The 21129-nt window shown below is 34.2% G+C and overlaps 1 protein-coding gene across 1 annotated transcript in view; it reads right to left on the bottom strand.

Annotated features, from left to right (window-relative positions):
• BRIP1 (BRCA1 interacting DNA helicase 1) overlaps positions 1–21129 on the bottom strand; it is a 105075-nt gene that overhangs the window by 74229 nt on the left and 9717 nt on the right. The window contains 1 exon segment of the mRNA XM_090292045.1: positions 792–1082. Coding sequence (XP_090148171.1) covers positions 792–1082 — 291 coding nt within the window.

Below are 21129 nucleotides of genomic sequence, written 5' to 3'. Positions count from 1 at the left end.
CATTGGTCATTTCACGTATATCAATTTATGGTTTGCCAATAATTTCTGGATATAATTCCAGACTCAGAACTTCCATTTAGAGTAAACTAGTTATCAAACAGTTACATACACTACTAAATTAATACCTTGCCAAAAATTATTTTAAAATTATATATTTTTAGTAAGAAAGACTTCTCTATATCCACCTCAACTAGTCCAAATTCATGTTAATCTAGATTTTCCTGGAAAACTTCAAAACCACCAAAGACATATCTTTAAAGTTAGTAGTTTAGTATAATTTTTTAGAAAGAAATTTGTATTAATCAGAATAAGACAGGATAACCATTATATTTCCCATTCAATTAAAAAACATTTTAAAATTTGCTTCAGAGAGCCTAAATAAACTATCTTCCTTTGAAGTTTTTAAATATGTAAAAGGTGATTAGTAATTAAATCTAATTAGATTAAATCATTTAAATACTTATATCTCTTCACTGACATCATCCACGTTTGACTATTTTTAGTAGAAGGACTTAAAAGAAAGAAGACATCTGATCTGATTAAAATGGCTATTAATTTCAAGGAATTAAATATCCCTAAACTAGAACAAAACCCCATAATTTTACACTTAAGTGAAGACTTTCTTATGGTAAAATTATTTTTCAAAAATATCAATACTAGCAATTAATTCAAGTTTCATGTTATTTGATTATCACTGGAAGTGTACATATAAAACAAAATGAACACAAAAATGACTAATTTTAATCTTTTCAGCCTCATTTTTTTCTCTGAAACAAAATAACTTTACTCACATTTTTCCCATCCAGCAATTCCATGCACTTCTCATTTCTGTTGAAGTTACCTACTACTTCAGGATGGACACAAGTATGATCTCTGCTGGAAAGAATAGTCATTGGGACCCCTGAGTACGCTGTCCTCCGGAGCTCTCTAGTAATTTGAGCAATCTGCTTGTGGGTACGTGTCCCAAAATATATTTTTGGTACCTTGGATTTCCCCTTATGATCCTTCTTAATGGCATTTGAAGAATCTTGACTGTTACCTTGTTTAGTAGAACAACAGCACCTAGAACAGTGATCAGATTGCTGCACCAAAAAAATAAAAAAAAGATAACTAACGTCTGGATGGCATAAAAAATGTTATCAAACCCCTCATAGAATCAACCCATAAGTAATGAACCACAACTGTCAAATAAAGAGAAATTTCAAGACACCATCTAATACTTGCCGTTAAAGAGAAACTAAAAATTCTATTTCAAATTGGTCCTCTTTCACTCTTAAAACTTATGATGCTTCCATATTTGCACTGGTTTCTAACTTACCACTCCAACTCTCAAATTCCAAATGTTTTAAGTACATTTTAACTTTCCTCTTTCATAAATTATAAAAATAATAAGACAAAACTGAGAATTTTAATTTTGCTTAGGCTTTAAGTGAACTTGTGATATACAGCTTAATTATGATAGCACTATTTTTGTTCACAGCATAGCCCATTTAAATATTCTATAATATACCAATATTTTTTAAAGTATTTAAAATATAGCTTACAAAAGAATAGAAATATCAGGTTGAATCTAAAGTATCACTGAACAACAAGAAGCGAAAACTATTCTCTAGCAAAGGTATGAAAATGAATGCATATTATTAATATTTAATAATAAAGGCAGGTTGCTTGTGTGAAACAAGTATATCTGAAATTCAATTACCTGTCATAGAATGCAAATCCATGAGTAAAATTATCATTGAAGATAGTTTTTCCTGGTCAATTTTACTCATAATTCAGTTTCATAATTTAAAGTTACATAAATGTCTCCTTAAATATATCACATATAGAACTTCAGAAATATAGTCTAATGTTTACCTGATTTTTCTTCTGTCCTGTTTCTATACTCTCAAAAATGAAAAAAAAAAGTTTAATGCTATATAATAGAACCCATGGGTTGTGAATAACAACAACGTAACAACCTTAATTACGACACATATGAGACAGTGCAGCCTCATTTAGAGAAATACTGTGAAATAGTTACTTTATAGACATGGTCACTGTTGGGGAAAAGAAACTAAGTAGCACAGAAGCTTAAAAGAATTTGTATTGGAGAGTTATAGTTTAGTAGAACAAACATGCCATTTAACTGAGGTTTTTAAAAAAAATTATAATCAGTAAGATTAGCCTTCATCAACAAATGCTAAGTCATAGCATGTTACACCACAATACTGGGGATCAAGCTGTCTTTTAGCTTCAACTCAGTGGAAAAGCAAGTTCAAATTACTCCCAGTCTCGCTCAACCTTGTCCGCCATTAAATATTACAATACATGATAGAATGGATGTAAATGTGACCCTTCTGGAACTGTCACTCACTGGGATAAAAGGTTCACTGATGTGCCAAATAAACAGTCAAAGCAGATAAAGTTACAGCTATGCTGGAATTGTTACATTCCCCTCTCAGGTTGCCAGTAACAGCAGATTTCATTACAGAGTGCTGCCACATTAAATAGCCAGTTCCAAATATCCTGCCTTCTATATTGAATAATTACTTATTCACTGAAAGGATAAAAAGAAGAGTTATGAATGGGGCTCTTGTCAACAGTGAGGCAGGAAACAGCTGACATGTGGTTTATGTTACATATGTTGCAATATCTAACAATTTATGGTTACACAGAAAATGGGATGCAAATTATATCATGATATTTCTGACTGAATTCTCTTTTGGTCTTTGCAATGATCACATTAATTAATTAACATACTAAAAGAATTAAGGTAACTCTAGGTAGCAGAATTAGTTTACTTTTTTATACCTTCAATCTTTTTGTTCAATTATACTATTTCTCTTCCCTCATGATACAGTTAAATTCATCCTGTATATCAGAATGCTAGGGTCCAGTCCATTGTTATATACTATGTGAATATATTATATCCAAGCATACAAGTAATCCAGTAAAGGGTTTTTTCCTCAAGGCTTTTGATGGAACACTTTTCAACACCAATTCCACTTAAAACTTTATCACTCACACCTTTTAAGACCACTCTTTTACTGACCAAAAATTCAAACAACACAGAAATATACAAAATAAATCAGACAAATAATTCAGTATAACTTGAAAATAGTTCAATATAACTTACAAACCTTCAGATATGTATATATACAACTTTCATACAATTATTCAAACAAAAAAGAACGCTATTAGACAGCTTTATAACTTGCTGCTGTGTATTCAAATTTTTTAAATTTTAAAAGGTGTGCAATGGGCACCAATAATTTAAGTAATGAAATGTGTTTCTCTTAAAATGTTATGCCAGTAGCTGTACTAATAAAAAAATTGAGAACTAATTTCAGAAAATGTTCCGTACTAGAGCAGTTTTATTTAGATACCTTAAGTCTTTTTTATTTCATAATTTAAAAATTATAAAACATGGCTAACTTTATATTAAACATGTTTTTGCTTGTTTTTTAAGATTTAAAGTGCTCTGAAATCATTATACCACCTATGAATTTATGGTGACTCCTCAAGAAGATGGTTTTTCACTGGGTGGATGGGCAAGTAGAGTAGAAGAAAGATATTAATAAAGAAAGTTGATTCTTTTTCTTTTGCTATATTAAAGAGAAATTATTTCTTCAGGAGTGATCTTCTACTGACATTTCCATCTAAAGGATTTGGTACAATCATATTTGAGGATGGAAAAAACTAAATGTGGCAATAGAGTAGAGGCTTCAAAAAGACATTTAATAACAAAATAATTATTTGAACTGAAATCAGCAACTCTCAATGCAGTAAGAAAACTAGAAAAAGAATCAGAAAAACAGCACTGACAGGAGGTCATAGTACTCCAATTCATTAAAGACTAACACTTGAAAAGATAGATAAGACACTTTAAGAAAGATATAACACATGGGCTCCCCAAAACCTGTAATCTCTAAGACCTATAAATCAGCTACATTGAGTGGTAGAAACGAACCCTTTTAAGAGATGGCTTCTTCTTCCAAAACTAGAAACTGTCTAGAGTCCTTTTTGTTTGACAAAAGGCAAGAAAACCCAATCCAAATAACACCACACATGTGGGTGAGACAGGTATATTATTTCCAAATGCAGAATTCAATTGTTTAAAAATACATTTCAAATCTACAGTAGCCAAAACTGGTCTTAGAAGGCCAGCAACCAAAAATTTTTGGAAAATGTTCCTCTAACAACATCTATCTATTCCCTCTCTTGTCCTGGTATATAGAGACATATATCAAAATGGCTTAAAAGGATGAGGAAAGATTTTAAGATTTGATCTTAAAAGAAAGGCCAACTGCTAAGTCCTTGCCAGTATTTCTTTCACAAGGCTATAATTAGAAGTTCAAGTAGATTAAGATACTACAATGTCAACCTCTAAAGTTTCATAACTTTCTCCAACCTCTCCCCACAACAAAAAAATTACTATACCTAAATACATGACAATCTGTTACTTTTCAAGGCCAAAAAGAAAAATCACCTTGTTATGCTAATACTTGGGCCACTTTAGTTTTGAGTGACAAACACATATCCTGACATATTCATTATTAATAATAACTACCATTTATTAAAGCTGTCCCTGTGACTAACCACCTTATATATACTATCCCATGCATTCATTTATTTGTTCATTCATCCATCCAACCATCAAAGAAACATTAGGATTCCTAATATATCAAGCCAACAGAAGACAATGACAATGGTCACCTCATCTCACTAAAAGCTTCACTCTTTAACTGTTCTATAAAGTGCAGTTTTTTGGAGTTTATTAGTATCAGTTTCACTCATGAATTAAAGAATTGTTTAAGTTAGTACTCTAAGTGCATTATTTTTATGAATATAATTATAAAATATTCCTAAGGGTAAGCTATAAAATTAAATTCATAAAAAGTATTTTAGCTTATTATTAGCTGACATTTAAATCAAATATTCACTAACAATATTCCCATTATGTTCCACAAGGGAAAAAAAAAAAAAAGACTCTCAAGAGACTCTTTAAAGCAAGAGTCAACAAATTCTCTGTAAAGGGCCAGAAAGAAAATATTTTAGGTTTTGTAGGCCATACGATCTCTGTCCCTATACAGGAAAATATCTTTTATGATCCCAATGTAGGGAAGGATTTCTTAAGCAACACACCAAAAGCACGACAACTGAAAAAAGGATCTCATTAAAATGTCAAATTTCTATTTAAAAAGATACTCCTCTTAAAAAAATAGTAACAAGGCACACACTGAGAGAAGGTATTTGCGATGCATGAAACCAACTGAAGCTCAGTATCCATAACATATAAAAAATTCCAACAAATCAACTTTAGAAAGACAAATCCAGTAGATGGCCAAGAACAAGAAATCACTGGGGGGTGGGGGTGGGGCAACCTGAAAGGCCAATAAACATCTGAAAAGACATGCAAACTAAGGCTCAACCTCATAACTAATTAGGAAAATGCAAATTAAAGCCATAACCAGATTCTATTTCACAACCACCGGATTGGGTGGTAGAAAGGACATGAAGCAACTCTCATGACTGCTGATCCAAGTATAAACTGGCAGATCCATTTTGGAGAGCAAACTGGTGATCTGGTTAAATCGAATATATACAAACCCTCCGACCCAGCACGACAATGGCAGGTAAAAATGCTAGAGAAACTCTTGCACTTTAAGGGAGATCCAATAGTGTACCATCTGCAGCATTGTTTTTGTAATAGTGAGGAGAACAAGCTAACTGCATCAACAAAAGAATGGATCAGTAAAATGTGGCTTTTTTTTCAATTAATGGGATACTATATATAATGAAAAAATATAAACCAGATTGGCATGTCTCAACAAATAAAATATCAAAAAACAATTTTGAGCAAATTGAATATGACTTAAACATTATTCTCCCCATAAAATTCCAAATAAATTGATGATAGGAAGAAAACCATAAAATCTTTAAGGAAAAGAATTAGGAATCCCCCATATGGTAGATAATCCTTAGAACTAATGATTGTAGTGGATAATACACTTGAAAAATGCTAAAAGTACTGCAAAGAAAGCATAGCACAACAAATATACACTATTCTGGTTCTTCCTCAGCTGCTTAATACCTAGCAGAATACCTTTCTTTGTAATCCCTCCTGACCAAAAAATTTTAATCCAATTTATTATGAAATAGGTTCTTAGATTAGGGCCCATGAACTATAACAGAGGGTTAGAGATGACCCAGAAACTATAGACACAAGTTTGTGTGCATTTTTAGAAAATAAGTCCATAACATTCATCAGGTGCTCAAAGAAGACTGTGACTTATTTGGTTGAGGGCTTCACCCAAACTTATGTCTGATTTTACAAGGAAATTAAATGGAAACAGTATTTTCTTTACAATCAACTTGGCCAGATACAATTATTCTGCAAAGTAATAAACAATCTGATAATTCAAAGAAGATAATTTTATAAAGGTTCCTCTACTGCCTGTAAATTCATTTCTCTTTTGATGTTTGTTAATTACCTAATTATTAACATAATTCTAAAACAGTTCAATAATATTAATTTTTAATTCCATTTTACAGGCAAAAAGTTTTTTTCAAGTTACTACAAAACACAATGGAGTTGCAGAAAAGTTGAAATTCATAACCTGAAATCTTAAAGCTTTAACAGAATTATTTTCATTTACCAATTAACTTGGCAAAAAAGCAAAATATTGCCCTCTTTATTTCAAAAAGTCATGCACATATAGAGCTAGCGGTAAAAGCTGATGAAGGTAGAATTATACTACAATCTTTGAGGCATAAAAAACAGGGTTTATTGTTCATCTTTATCAACCATTTGCTGTTGTCCAAGCAATCTAAACAGGTACTGAATGCCTGCTGTGCAAAATCTCACATAAGCACACACTCTAGTAAGATAGCAAAAGTGACATAACTATACCTTTTCAACTATTCTTTTTAAAAAATTCAAACAGTAGTAGTACTCTACTGCCACAGTTTCATGATTAAACTGCACAAAGCAGCTGTTTATCCACTCACAGCAACCAGCAGGTGAACCTGATTCAATATTTATCACAGGCTTTCACAGATCACTGCTAACCAAGCAAACGTTTTAATTAAGCTGGAACTTGCTTCAAAGAGCTCATTCAAGATGTCAATCAGCAGGTAAGGGATCAGATACAGTGTCAGGTGAGAGTGTGTAATACAAATCCACAACTTTCTTCATCCCATCGCTGTAAATTAGCCTGCTCTAAAGTTCAGACTCTGATTGTAACAGACTGCCAGTCTCCTGGAATGTGTAACTGAAGTCACTCAAATTCTATTGTGAAGGTTGTAAGCAATATGTTAAACTGCAATGGGCTAGCACATTAAGACAGATCCTTTTCACGGTTGTTTTTTGATACCATAAGTGTTTGTTACCCTACTCTCCACTTACTGTTTACTTTCTTGCCTAGTGTAAATGGGAATTCCTTAACACAGTTGCCCCAGTTTCTGAGAAGTTTATGTTTCAGTAGAATTAATCAAGAAAGACCCAAAGTGATATTTTTTTTTCTAAGTTAATACTTGAAAAATCTTATTCTATAAGAATTCTCAGTTTAAATCAAAAAATAAAAATGTTCAACCTGCTATAAAGTAAACATTCCCCTGGATTAACAGCACTTCACACAGATGTGACTATCCATAACAACGCGTCCGAAAGTATGGTGATGTGTCACACCACCCAACTTCATAAAAAATACCTGTGATGTTTATTTTAAAAAGGCGGGGGGGGGGGTCTAAGGAAACAGAGATAGGGGGAGCTCTTTCTTAGGGAAGAATGCCAGCCAAAAATTGTAAATGGAATGACAGAATTTTTTAAATCATCATTTTGCAACTCCCTTATAATAATTGATTCCTGAAAGCTACCTAAATGGATGCTAAAATCATTGGGTGAAAAGTTGCTGGGAACAAGATATTCGCATAGTCTCTAAGTAGCGCCCCCACAGAGTACTTAATAATTACAAAAGAAAAATATGCCTTTACACTGGAGAGACCTGGTAGTCACCATTTAAACAAATTAGTGAAAGTTGCCATCATCAGTAGTGAGACAAACTGGCATCATGTGCCTCTTGATGAGAAATATACTGAGGTGTTCTTGAACGCTATGATTATAAAATCCAAACAATTAAGACATGAATCAGAAAGAACCCAGGAATGGAGAAACTGCAGTAAATAGACATATATTATTTAGTTGGTGAAAATTAATCCAACTGAACAGTTATGATATGTGTACTTCTATATTACACTTCAAAAAGGCTATTTAAAAATCTTATCCCTTGGGGTTGCAGAAGATATGTATTTTTTCCTTTATGGTACTTTGCTAATTTTCAAACTTTCTTTCATAAACCTTTTAAAATGAGAAAATAAAGCTATCTTGACACCATCTTCCACATATTGACCAAAATAGTATTTTTTAAAAACCTATATTTTTGCTTCTTTCATGGGCATTAAAAATCAGATAAGTTATCAATATACAAGCCTCTAAAGAAGCACTACCCAAAAAAGACTTCTGCAATGATGGCATGTTCCATATCAACATTACTCAATACACTCGCCACTAACCACATGTGGCTATTGAGCACCTGAAATGTGAAATCAAAACCAACAATGTGTTAAACACACACACACACGCATGTGCGTGCGCACACACACACACACACACGCACGCCAAAATCAAATGAATGATTCCCAACTGTTCAAGGCCGGTTCAACATCTGAAAATCAATTAATGTAATCCATTACATCAATAGGCTAAAAAAGAAAATGCACATGATCATATCAGCAGATATAAAAGAAGTACGTATTTGCCAAAATCCAACACCCATTCATGATAAAAACTCAGTAAATGAGGAACAGAGGGGAGCTTCCTCAACTTGATAAAGAATATCTGCAAAAAAATCTACAGCAAACATCATGCATAATAGTGAGAAACTAAAGCTCTCCCACTAATATCAGGTACAAGGCAAGGATGTGCTCTCTCACCACTCCCTTCAACATCACACTGGAAGTTCTAGCTAATGCCATAAGAGAAGAAAAGGAAATATAAGGTATACAACTTGGGAAGAAAGATATAAAACTGTCTCTGTTTGCTGATGACATGATTGTCTACAAAGGAAATTAGAAATCATCAACAAAAAGACTTCTGGAACCAGTATGTGATTATATCAAGATTTCAGGATACAAGGTTAATATGTAAAAGTCAATTATTTTCCTATATACCAGTAATGAACAAGTGGAGTGTGAAATTAAAAATACCAATAATATTAGTACAGTACTCCCAAGATAATTAAGTATAAATAAATCTAACAAAACAAGATCTATATGAGAAAAACTATAACACTATGATGAATGAAATCAAGTAAGAACTAAATAAATGGAGGGACAGTCTATGTTCATGGGTAGAAAGACTCAATATTGTTAAGATGCCAGTTCTTTCCAACTTGACTTACAGATTTAACACAATCCCAATGAAAATCCTAGCAAGCAATTTTGGGAATAATGACAAACTAATTATAAAGTTTATATGGAGAGGTTAAAGACTCAATAGCCAAACAATATTGAAGGAGAACAAACCTGGAGGACTATGCTGCCCAACTTCAAGACTTATTACAAAGTCCAGTAGTTAAGACAATGTAGTACTGGTGAAAGAACTGACAAATAGATTGGTGGGACAGAATAGAGAGCACAGAAATAGACCCACATAAATATAGTCAACTGATCTTCAATAAACGAGCAAAGACAAAAATGGAGTGAAATTAGTCTCTTCAACTAATGGTGCTGGAAGAACTGGACATCCACATGCAAACAAATGACTCTAGACGTAGTCCTTACACCTTCACAAAAATGAAGTCAAAATGGATCACAGACATAAAAGTAAAACACACAAGTATGAAACTCCTAAGAGGATAACAAAAGGAAACCTAGATAATCTTGGGTGTGATTTTAAATTCAATACAAAAGGCATGATCTATGAGATTTAACCAATAAGCTGGATTTCATTACATTTGAAAATTTCTGCTGCAAAAGACCATGTCAAGAGAATAAGAAGACAAGTAAGAGACTGGGGAAAAATATTTACAAAAACACATCTGAAAAATGATCGTTATCTAAATATACAAAGAACTCTTTAAAACTCAACTAGAGAAAACCCAATTTTTAAAAAATTACTATTTTAATCCTTTTAGACTTTATTAGAACCTCGCTTTTTCATCCTTATTAGAAACCTCACCAAAGAAGATACAAAGATGGCAAATAAACATATAAAAAGATGCTCAACATAATATGTCATTATGTCATCAGGGAAATGCAAAACAAAGCAACAGTGAGATATCACTACACACCTATTAGAATGGCCAAATCCAGAAAGCTGACAACACTGAATACTAACAAGAATGTGGGGCCACAGGAACTCTCATTTATTGCTGGTGGGATACAAAATGGTACAGCAATTGACTGTTTCTTATAAAACTAAATATACTCTTATTATATAATTCAACAGTCATATTCTTTGGTATTTACCTAAAGAAGTTCAAAAAATATGTGCACACAAAAACCTCTACACAGAGGTTTATAGCAGCTTTGTTTAGAACTGCCAAAATGTGGAAGCAAGCAAGATGTCCTTCAGTGGGTGAGCGGACAAACTGTGGTACACCCAGACAATAAAATATTAGTCAGCCCTAAAAAGAAATATCTATCCAGCCAAGAAAAGACATGGAGGAACCTTAAAAGCATATTACCAAGTGAAAGAAGCCAACCTGAAAAGGCTACATACCATATGATTCCAACTATATATGAAATTCTGGAAAAGGCAAAACTATGAAGACAGTAAAAAGATCAGTGGTTAAAGGGAGGATAAATGGTGATGGAACGAGAGTTGACTCGGGGTGGTGAACACACAATACAATATACAGATGATGTATAATACCTAGAACTGTACACCTGAAACCTATATAACTTTATTAACCAGTCACCCCAATAAATTCCATTAAAGAAAGGATCAGGAATTGACAGGGGTTCTGGGAGACAAGGACATGACAAACAGATGGAGCACAGAGGATTTTTAGGGCAGTAAAAATACTCTGTATGAAATCATAATGATGCATACATGTTATTATACATTTGTCCAAACCGATTAAAATGTACAACACCAGGTATGAACCTTAATGTAAACTATGGACTTCGGGTGATTGTAACATGTCAATGCAGGTTTATCAACTATACTAAACATACCATTTTGACGGGAGATACTGATCATGGGGGTGGCTATGAATGTGGGGAGACAGGGCACATATAGTAAATTTATGTACCTTCCGTTCAATTTTGCTGTGACCCGTAAACTGCTCTATAAAAATAAAGTCTCAATAAAAAATTAAAATTTAAGAAAAATGACTGATTATTTAAAGCAAAAATATTAAAATATCTGTCATTCATGATATATATATATAGAGAGAGAGAAGTATAATATATGACAAAAATTGTACAGAAGATGAGAATGGAAATGAAAGCATAGTGGTAGAAGGTTCTTACACATTACATGTGAAGTAAAATACTTGTATTTGAAAGTACAGTGATAAATTTAAGATGCAAATTATAAACCCTAGAGTAAGCCCAAAACAAATAAACCTTTGTAACGTCACTTTGTAACCCTTCTCACCGAGAGGTGAAACTCCATCCCTTGATGGGTTTGGCTATGCGACTTGCTTTGGTGTGAAGAATATTAGCACACATGACCCAAAGAGAAGCTCAGAAGATACTTGTACATTGGGGTTTCTTCTCGTGCAGCTATTGGAACCCTGGGGCCACCATATACATAAACCAGGATTAGTCTGCTAGATGATGAGATACCTACCTCCTGGCCCCAGGGGACTGCCAAGCAACCCCTGTAGCAGAGCTACCTTGCTGACTGCAGCTGACCTGTAACTGACCACAGACGCATGAGTGGCCCAGCTGAGATCAGCAGAAGAAATGCCCAGCTGAGCCCAGCCTAAACTGCTGACCTCCAGAATAGTAAGCTAAATAAATGGTTGGTTTGTTACATAGCAATAGATAACTAATTACGTGTGTGTGTGTATGGGTGTAAAAATAGGTAACAAGCAAAATATCAGGGATTGATACTGAGGGCATAGTTGAATTAATAATTGTTAATAACTTAATATACATTTTGATAGTTTCCAAATTTTCTCTAGGAAACAGATGATCTTTCATATACAAAAAAATAAATAAATGTCATTAAAAATTTAGAATTCCACAGCAAAAAATTATTTTTCATTATTTCCACTAAATACCAAGAATCTATAAATAGGATATTCTTGACCTAATACATCTGAATGAATCGACAGATTTTAAGTCCTATCAGAGTTTGGATATAAACAGTTATAAGTATATAGAAAACTAAGTAAATGACAAGACAAATATTAGCACTAGAAAAAAACAAAACCTGGTTTGTGGAGAAAAAAGCTACAATCACACAGTAATATTGGTTCAGTTTTTATTACATTGACAAAAAATTATAATAATGTAAACAGCAAATACTGAAAGGGTTAAGGGAGAGGAGGAATGAGAACATTAAAAAAAATAGTAAGAAAGCAATAGAAGGTATCTAAAACCAGAAATTCAAGAGAAAAGAAGTTAAGCATGTTATTTTTAATCAAATAAATAAGTATCAGAATAAATAGATAAAATGATTTAAAACTATTGACTTCAGATAGTGGAAATTGGTGGAGAACAGAACTAATGCAGGGGCCTACTAAGTTTTGTTTGAAGCCATGTAGAAATCTTTGTTTCCGACAGAATAGATACATACTTTGAAAATGTAAAAATTTAAAGAGGAAAATAAAATGTCCAGGAACCAATTCAAGTATGTATTTGGTATATGATAATAGCAAAACTTTGTATCAGGGAAAAATGACTCTTTAATTGACAGTATGACAATTGATCATCTTTGGAAAAGCATACAGAAAGAGTCTGGCCTCACACATATATGAAAATAAGTCCTATAAATAAGACAGTGAAAATAAAAATTAAAAATTTAACTACAACAGAACTATGAAAAATATGTATTGTAAATTTATACAAAAAGATCCAGAAAGATTTTCCATGGAAGTGTTTATATTGTTTACTTGTGGGAAGCAGAGAGGTATGGGAGCAACATTTTGAGGGAGAGTATTTTGCTTTGCACTGTGCACTGGTTTATTTTGTTAAAGGTCTTTCAAACAATTTTTTTTAATTTGAGTTTTAAATTTCCTTTGAGTCTTTAGTAAATAATATACAAAAATGTCTAATTAAATCTCTCTCCAACTATAGATTGACTATTTAACAAAAGATATTTTAATGCCAGACATATTGAATAACATAATCTATTTTCTCTTGCACAGAACTTTGTTTTTTCCTCACCAGCTAACAGGAGAGAAAAATTTTTCCTCGCCATTCCTTTTCTCTCCTTTCCCCCAGTTTATAATCAGGAATCTACATTCACTCAATTTTAGAACTAGGCTCAAATCATGGTTCCACTCTTTACCTGGAGTATAACCATAGTCAAATAATCTAATATCTTTGAGCATCAATTTTCTTATGTGTAAAATGAGATGAATATCTGCTCTATTTTCCTGTGTTGATAAAAAAATTAGAGAAAACATAAATTACCTGGCACAAGTATATATTCCATAAAAGCCATCATCATATTATTATCAATAACTTTTTAAGAAATATAGGTTATTGTTTTTAAGTGTCTGGAATATAATAGGTTTCAAAATTTGTCTGCCTTGAATAAATTATACTTTAACTAGTTGGCAATATTATTTAACAGCTTGTTCCAAGGGTAGCTATAGAAATCAAAAGTCGTTTCTAATCTTTTGTTTACACTAAGCACCAATTTACCTGTTGGTCCCTGAAATCACTGTTTGAACTTTTATTTTTGTGTACTAGTACATGGAAACTACAACCCAAATGTACCACATAGGAAGAAAAAAACATTTTAAAATCTGCTTTCAGTTGCTTCTATTTACTAGAACTGTCACACCGCCTTCAGTACACGGATCTGCGTAAAAGCTGTAAGCTACAAGAAATAGTGGTAAATTGTGCACATCCTTAACCTGGGCCATTTTTTTTTTCATTCATTGGTTTAACAAACGTGTGACTACCTACTTGGTACAGGTCTTCTGCCAGATACTGGTTATAAAAAAGTGAACAAGAGACATCATATTTGTCCTTATGGACAACCTGGCAAGAAGGCAAACAAAATAGCTACACCTACAAATAAACAGATAAACTCTGTTAAGCATTGTAATGAAAAGAAAGGGGGTTGAGAGAGAGACTAAATGAGGACCTAATCTTGAATGAATTCTTTTTATGATACTGCATATAATGTGAGCTAGAACAGTGCAAAAATGAACTACTTTCCCCCAAAGATCATAGTAAGAGTTTATTTAGAGGCAGAATAGTGAGGTGGTTGAGAAGGTCAATTCTAGAGCTGATAGCCTGGGTTTTACTCTAAACCAGTCTCTCCACGTTAGTTTTGTGCCATAAACAAGGTATTTACATTTTCTGTGCCTTAATTTCCTCATCTGCCACTGAGGAAAATATTAATGCCTTTCTCATTGAGTTATTATAAGATTAAGTTAAACTCTTGTCTTATTTTGAAAACTATCAAACCTACAGAAAAGTTAAAAGCATTAACTCACAAGAACCTGTATTTACCAGGTAAGCTAATATTTCTATAGTGCTTAGAAGAGTTTTTGGCACGTAGTAAACATATCACTACATAAGCAGTTGTGTTAAATAAAAATAAATTAAAATTTTGAGAAAATGGCTTGTAAACTACTTTTCAGAGAAAAGCGGTCATTTTTACCTGAGATCCTACAGAACATGCCAAATATTGAAAAGAAAGAGGGAGAGAGGAAGGAGGTGGTGTGAAAGAGAAAGACGGAGAAAGAGACAGAGACAGAAAAGAAAGAAAAGGCAAGGATGTAAGATAAAAAAGGAGAAAAAACCGCAAGGTTTTGCCCAACAACACTTTATCTGAAGGTCAACAGCGCTCTCTGCTGGACTCATATCTTTTCTACACACTAAGCAAAAGTAATTTACGCTACTGCTACACAAAATCAAAGAACATCATCCTTTATGTAAAGGTATATAAGAAAATGTTAGCGTTTAATGAACAAATACGAAGTAAATATAAGCATAATAATGAATCTGTGAGAATACGTTACTAAAAGAATGAAAAGAGTACAAATAAATTCTAGAGAAAATGATTATAGTAGGGGAACAAAGTAATATCAGAATGCTAATGTTCTATTTTTAAAAACAATGTTTTTCTTAACTATATTTTGACCATATGAGACTGATGCCTCACTAGTTCTTCAACATGTAAGTTATGAGTACAAAAAAAAAAAATCTAAATATCAATTCCAGTGGACAATGCAAAGTAATTCAAATCAGAGAGGAGGTACTGACACCATTTTCTGACTTGAAGAGCCAGTGACCACACTGGAGATGATAGGAAGGTAAAAAGATAACTATTCAATTCTCCAATCCACAAGTTGAAAACCAAATTATTTTAATAATAATTGAGAAAACTTAAAAGAATAACCTAAAAAGTTTCATTTCAAATTTAGAAGAAAGCGAAAATCATTAACTAATTTGTCATTTAATTTACGGAGAAAAGTTTTTCAAAAAATAATACCACTGCAGATTTCAAATGTTATCATTACTATAACATTTATATCTTCGTAGGGGTAAGAGAACAAAAACATTATTTATGACTCCAAATAACCATTCTTTTAAGAAAGAAATACTGTCCTCCCTAACATCATCTTATAAGAACCTAAAGAGGAAAAACATTCTTAGGATTTAGAGGTGTTAGATACAAATGAAATATAAGGTATACTAACTCTAGTCCCACCATCTCTTTCCTCCCATTGAAGGAACAGGTCCTAAAAAAGAAATGTTACCTGTTCAAGTCCCTCAAATGGCCTTATTTAAGATCTTTAGATGACCTAGATTAAGTTACGATTCATAAAATGTGAGACATATGATCTGTCAACATAAGAAAAGTTCTATAATATAGGCTGCCTATTTAAAAATTACTTTAAGGGTTTTGGTGATCAACTTATTTCAGAAGCTGCTATGCAATAAATATTAAATCTTATGAAACTTATTTTTCTTCTACTTCTTTATGAAATCACCTATTTCAGAACAGAAAATATTTTTGTGATGTATAATACGCCCCTCTGCAAAGATTAAGAAATGTTGTATGATAAGGAAAGAACAGTCTTTTCAATAAACGGTGTTGGGAATACTGGAAAAGAAGGAAATACAACTATTTCACGACATACACAAAAATTAACTCAAAATGGGTTTAAGAATGTAAGACCTGATATCATAAAAATCCTAGAAGAAAACATAGGTGGTAAGGTCCTTGGCCCAAGTCTTCGTGATGATTTTTTTTTAAGTGACACAAAAAGCAAAAGCAACAAAAGCAAAAATGAACACAGCTACTACACCAAACTAACAGCTTCTGCACAGCAAAGGAAACCATCAACAAATGGATAGGAAACTGACTGAATGGGAAAAGATATTTGCAAATCATACATCTGATAAGGGGTTAATATCCAAAATACATAAAGAATGCATACAACTCAATACCAAAAAAAAAACCTCCATTAAAAATGTACAGAAGATCTAAATAGTTTTCCAAAGAAGACTACAGATGGGCAACAGGTACATGAAAAAAAAAATGCTCAACATCACTTATCATCAGGTAAATGCAAATCAAAACCATAGTGAGATATCACCTCACAATTATGACAATGGTCAGAAAAAAAGAATGAGGAAGAGGAGAAAGGGTAAAAGAATGCAAAACATTTATAAAGGCCTAAACACGGTACAGGCAAACGGGAACATTATAAGTCATCTAAAGACGTTTGAAACTTGTCCCCAAAGTTAATGTTTTCTCATCCCCTACCTGAAAAAACAAAAATACGGATGGAATGTATAACACAATGGTTTTTAAGACACAGGACATCAGGTAGGGAAGTGATCCCTCAGAGACAGGAAACCAACGGGACAGGCCCTGTGACTGCCTCAGCTTGTCTGGTGAGAGTTTCCAGTCTATGGCATGGAGAGGGGGACCCAGGTACAGCCCAGTAACCCTGAGTTCAAGAGACACTGATTGCCGAGAGTCCAGGGAGACCAAGAAGACTGAAGTTCGCAGGGACAAACCAGAATGGAGAGAGTGGCACAAATGAACTCCAGAGATTTGCAGAGGGACCTCTCAAGTGTCCGGTGGAGTAGTGATTAGCACCTGCCAATGAGGAAGCAAACCAAAATGGTGGGAAGAACCCCCCGAAATGATGAGGCAGTCACATAGGGTGTGGAATAGAACCTCTTCCCACTAAGCAGGCTGGAAAAACCTCCCAACTGATGGAGCATTAGGTAGATGGCTCAGCAGGAGCTAGCTTCTATTGAGCCCCAAACTAAACCCTGCTCAGGTCCCACCGAACAAATCCTAAAAGCAAGACCCCAAAGGGTGACACGGATTCAAAGTAACTTTACTGCATTCCAGCACAAAACTCTGGAGTATTTGTAGAAAAACAGCCCAACATCCAGCACCCAACAAGGTAAAATTCACAACACGTCCATGCACCACACAACATCTCAGTCTACAACAGGTGACACACACCACAGCGGTCCCGTGAGGTCATGGTGGAGCTGAAAAATCCCTGCTGCCTAGTAACACCGCAACACCAGAGAGCACCCCGTAACTCACGCCTCTGCGGCGATGCTGGCATCAGCAAACCCACTGTGCTGCCGGGCACATAAAAGTATGGCACACACAGTCATGTACAGTCCATGCTACTTGTTCATGATAACAAACCATTATGTTATGGTTTGTGTGTTTACTACACTTTCATTATTATTTTAGAGTGCACTTCTTCTAATTACAAAAAAATGTTTCCTTTAAAACAGTGTGCCATGTTACACCACTAACAACCTCATCTGTGTCATGTCTACTGTGTCTCCTGATTGCATCATTTTCTCTGTGCTTGATTTAATCTCGTGTTTTTTTATACAGCAACATGTGATATAGGCTCGTAGCCTGAAAGCGACAGGCGATACCATGTAGCCTAGATGTGTAGTGCATTTATGATGTTCACATAATGATGAAATTGCCTAGTGACGTTCTCAGAACATAACCCCATCAATAAGCAATGCATGACTATCTGGAACTCAATAAAGGAATTACCAGGCGCGGAGGGAGATGGGTGAAAACTGAAGAGGAATAAGAGGTACAAATTTCCAGTTATAAGTCACAGGGATGGAACAGACAGCATAGGGAATATGGTAATAACCTTACACAGTGACAGATGGTTGAAGACTTATCATGGTGATCACCTCATAAGGTACATAAATGTCCAAGAACTATGTTACACACCTGAAACTAATATAATAATGTATGTCAACTATACTTTAAATTTTAAAACTTTGATAAGAATAAATTTCAAAAAAATTACCACGCATAATTCCATTTACAGGAGTCCTCATCTGCAGGAAATAGGTACCGAGACCCCCAGTGGATGTCTGAAACTACAGAGTACTGAACCCTATATACGCTGTTCTTTTCCTACACATACATACGCATGAGAAAGTTTAATTTATAAATTAGGCACAGTAAAAGATTAATAATAATAGTAAAATAGAACTATTAAAACAATATACTGTAATATGAAGTATGTGAATATAGTCTTTTTCTTTCTCACTCTGTCTCAAAATACTAACAACCATTCTGATAACCAAGACATCTACTAAGTAACTAACAGGAGGGTAGCGTTTACAGCATAGAAACAATGCACAAAGAGAAAATTCATGTCCTGGGTGGGACGAAGTGGAACACGGAATTGCACACAATTTAAAATCTGTGAACTGTTGCCCTGGCTGGTGTGACTCAGTGGATTGAGTGCCGACCTGCAAACCAAAGGGTCACCGGTTCGATTCCCAGTCAGGGCACATGCCTGGGTTGTGGGCCAGGTCCCCGGTTGGGGGTGCATGAGAGGAAAACGCACATTGATGGTTCTCTCCCTCTCTTCATTCCTCCATTCCCCTCATTCTAAAAATAAATAAATTAAATCTTTAAAAGAAATTAAAAAGTAAACTTGTGAACTGTTTATTTCTGGAATCTTCTGTTCAATTTTTGGACCGCAATTTGACCACAGATAACAGAAATCTTGAAAATCAAAACCGTGGTTAAGGACTACTAGAGAGAGAGACAGACAGAGAGACAGAGAGAAAGACAGAGAGAGAGAGAGAGAGAGAGAGAGAGAGAGAGAGAGAGAGAGAGACAGAAAGAAAGAGAAAAAACATCAGCTGTTGCCTCCCGTATGTGCCCTGACTGGGGATCGAAACCGCAACCTAGGTATATGTCCTGACAGGGAATCAAGCCCGCAAACTTTGGTGTATGGGATGATGCTCCAACCAACTGAGCCACCAGGCCAGGGCTAGCAGCAATTACTTTAAATTCAAACAGACTAACTATTCCAATCAAAAGACATACTGTGACTGAATGAATAAAAAAAAACAAGATTCTTATATATGATGTTTCTAAGAGACCCACTTCAGATCAAAAGCACATACAGGCTGAAAATAAAGGGATGGAAAAAAATATTTCATGAAATTGAAAATGAGAAAAAAAAAAAAGGAGGGGTAGCAATACCTAAACCAGACAAAAATAAACCTTAAAACGAATGCTGTAACAAGAAACAAAGAAGGACCCAGTAATTCAACTTCTGGTTATTTAGCCAAAGAAACCCAAAACACTAAATCAAAAAGATATATGCATCCATGTTCACTGCAGCATTATTTACAATGGCCCAGATATGGAAGCAACCTAAGTGGCCATCAATAAGATAAATGGAAAAAGAAGAGGTACATATATACAATGGAATATGACCAGCCATTAAAAAAAAAAAAAAAAGAAATTGTCACCTGCAACAACATAGATGGAACTAGAGGATACAGTGAAATAAGTCAGAGAAAGAAAGACACCATATGATTTCACTTATATGTGGAGTCTAAAAAGTAAAATAAATGAACAAGCAGACCAGAAACAGACTCAGGTCCAAAGGACATTTTGACCCTCACCAGAAGGTAGGGGGTTTGGGGAGACGGCGAAAAAGGTGAAGGGGTTCAGAAGCACAGATTGGTGGTTACAGAGTAGCCACGGGGTCGCAAAGTGCAGCACAGGGGATATAATGAATAACACTGTAATAACTGTATGAGGGGGTGTAGGTTTGCAGTTGTGAGTACATACAAAACGCAGTTTAGTCTTATATTACTTAGTAATTATTGTATTACAACTGTAAACCTAATTTTGCCCACCTTTGTATGGTGTCAGGTGGGTACTAGGTTTAATCGGGGTGATCACTTCATAAGTTATATAAATGTTTAATCACTGGGTTGTACACCTGAAACTAATATAATATTGTGTATCAACTTTAATTGAAATACAAATTATTTCTAAAAAAGAAAATTTAAAAAGAAATAAAGAACAGCAAGAGTAATAAAAAATAACACCACTGTAGCTATTAAAAAGCAAAATAATTACCGCTGTTATTCTGTCAGTCACGTTGTTCCATGAGGAAACCGGCTAGCTCAGCTCACAAGCCGAACTATCCTCCCAGCGCTTTTCCTCAGGACAACCACCCGGCTTCCGTGCAAGCGTGTTATGAGTACCACTCATCCGTTCACACAGAATGTCAAAAATCTCAAGCACTGAGACTTGATAAAATTAGTAATTTTTACTGCTTCATCAAGGACATCCTTACGTAAAACTGGCTTTTTAAAACTGTATTAATGATGGTGAAGAAAACAACTGTCAGTACAGACTGATGCCACTGTCCTGACTATGTAAGGCACCCACAGCTGTACCCAACGTGGCTTCTGCTCATCAGTGCACATGGCAAGACAGTAAACAAAGGCACATACCATCTTTTTTTCTTTTTCTTTTTTATTGTTTTCCTATTAACAGTTGTCCCATTTTTTTCCCCCAAAACATCTTAATATTATGAAAATACTTTTGGCCTCATGGAGAACCTGAAAAAAATCTCAAGAAGCTTCAGCGCTCCTTCCTTCCAACCCAGAGCA

The sequence above is a fragment of the Furipterus horrens genome, unplaced genomic scaffold, assembly GCF_987537825.1.
Source record: "Furipterus horrens unplaced genomic scaffold, mFurHor1.1.pri manual_scaffold_11, whole genome shotgun sequence".
In the NCBI taxonomy this organism is placed as follows: Eukaryota; Metazoa; Chordata; class Mammalia; order Chiroptera; family Furipteridae; genus Furipterus; species Furipterus horrens.
Note: the sequence above shows the minus strand (reverse complement) of the source record. Positions and strands in the feature narration are given on the sequence as shown.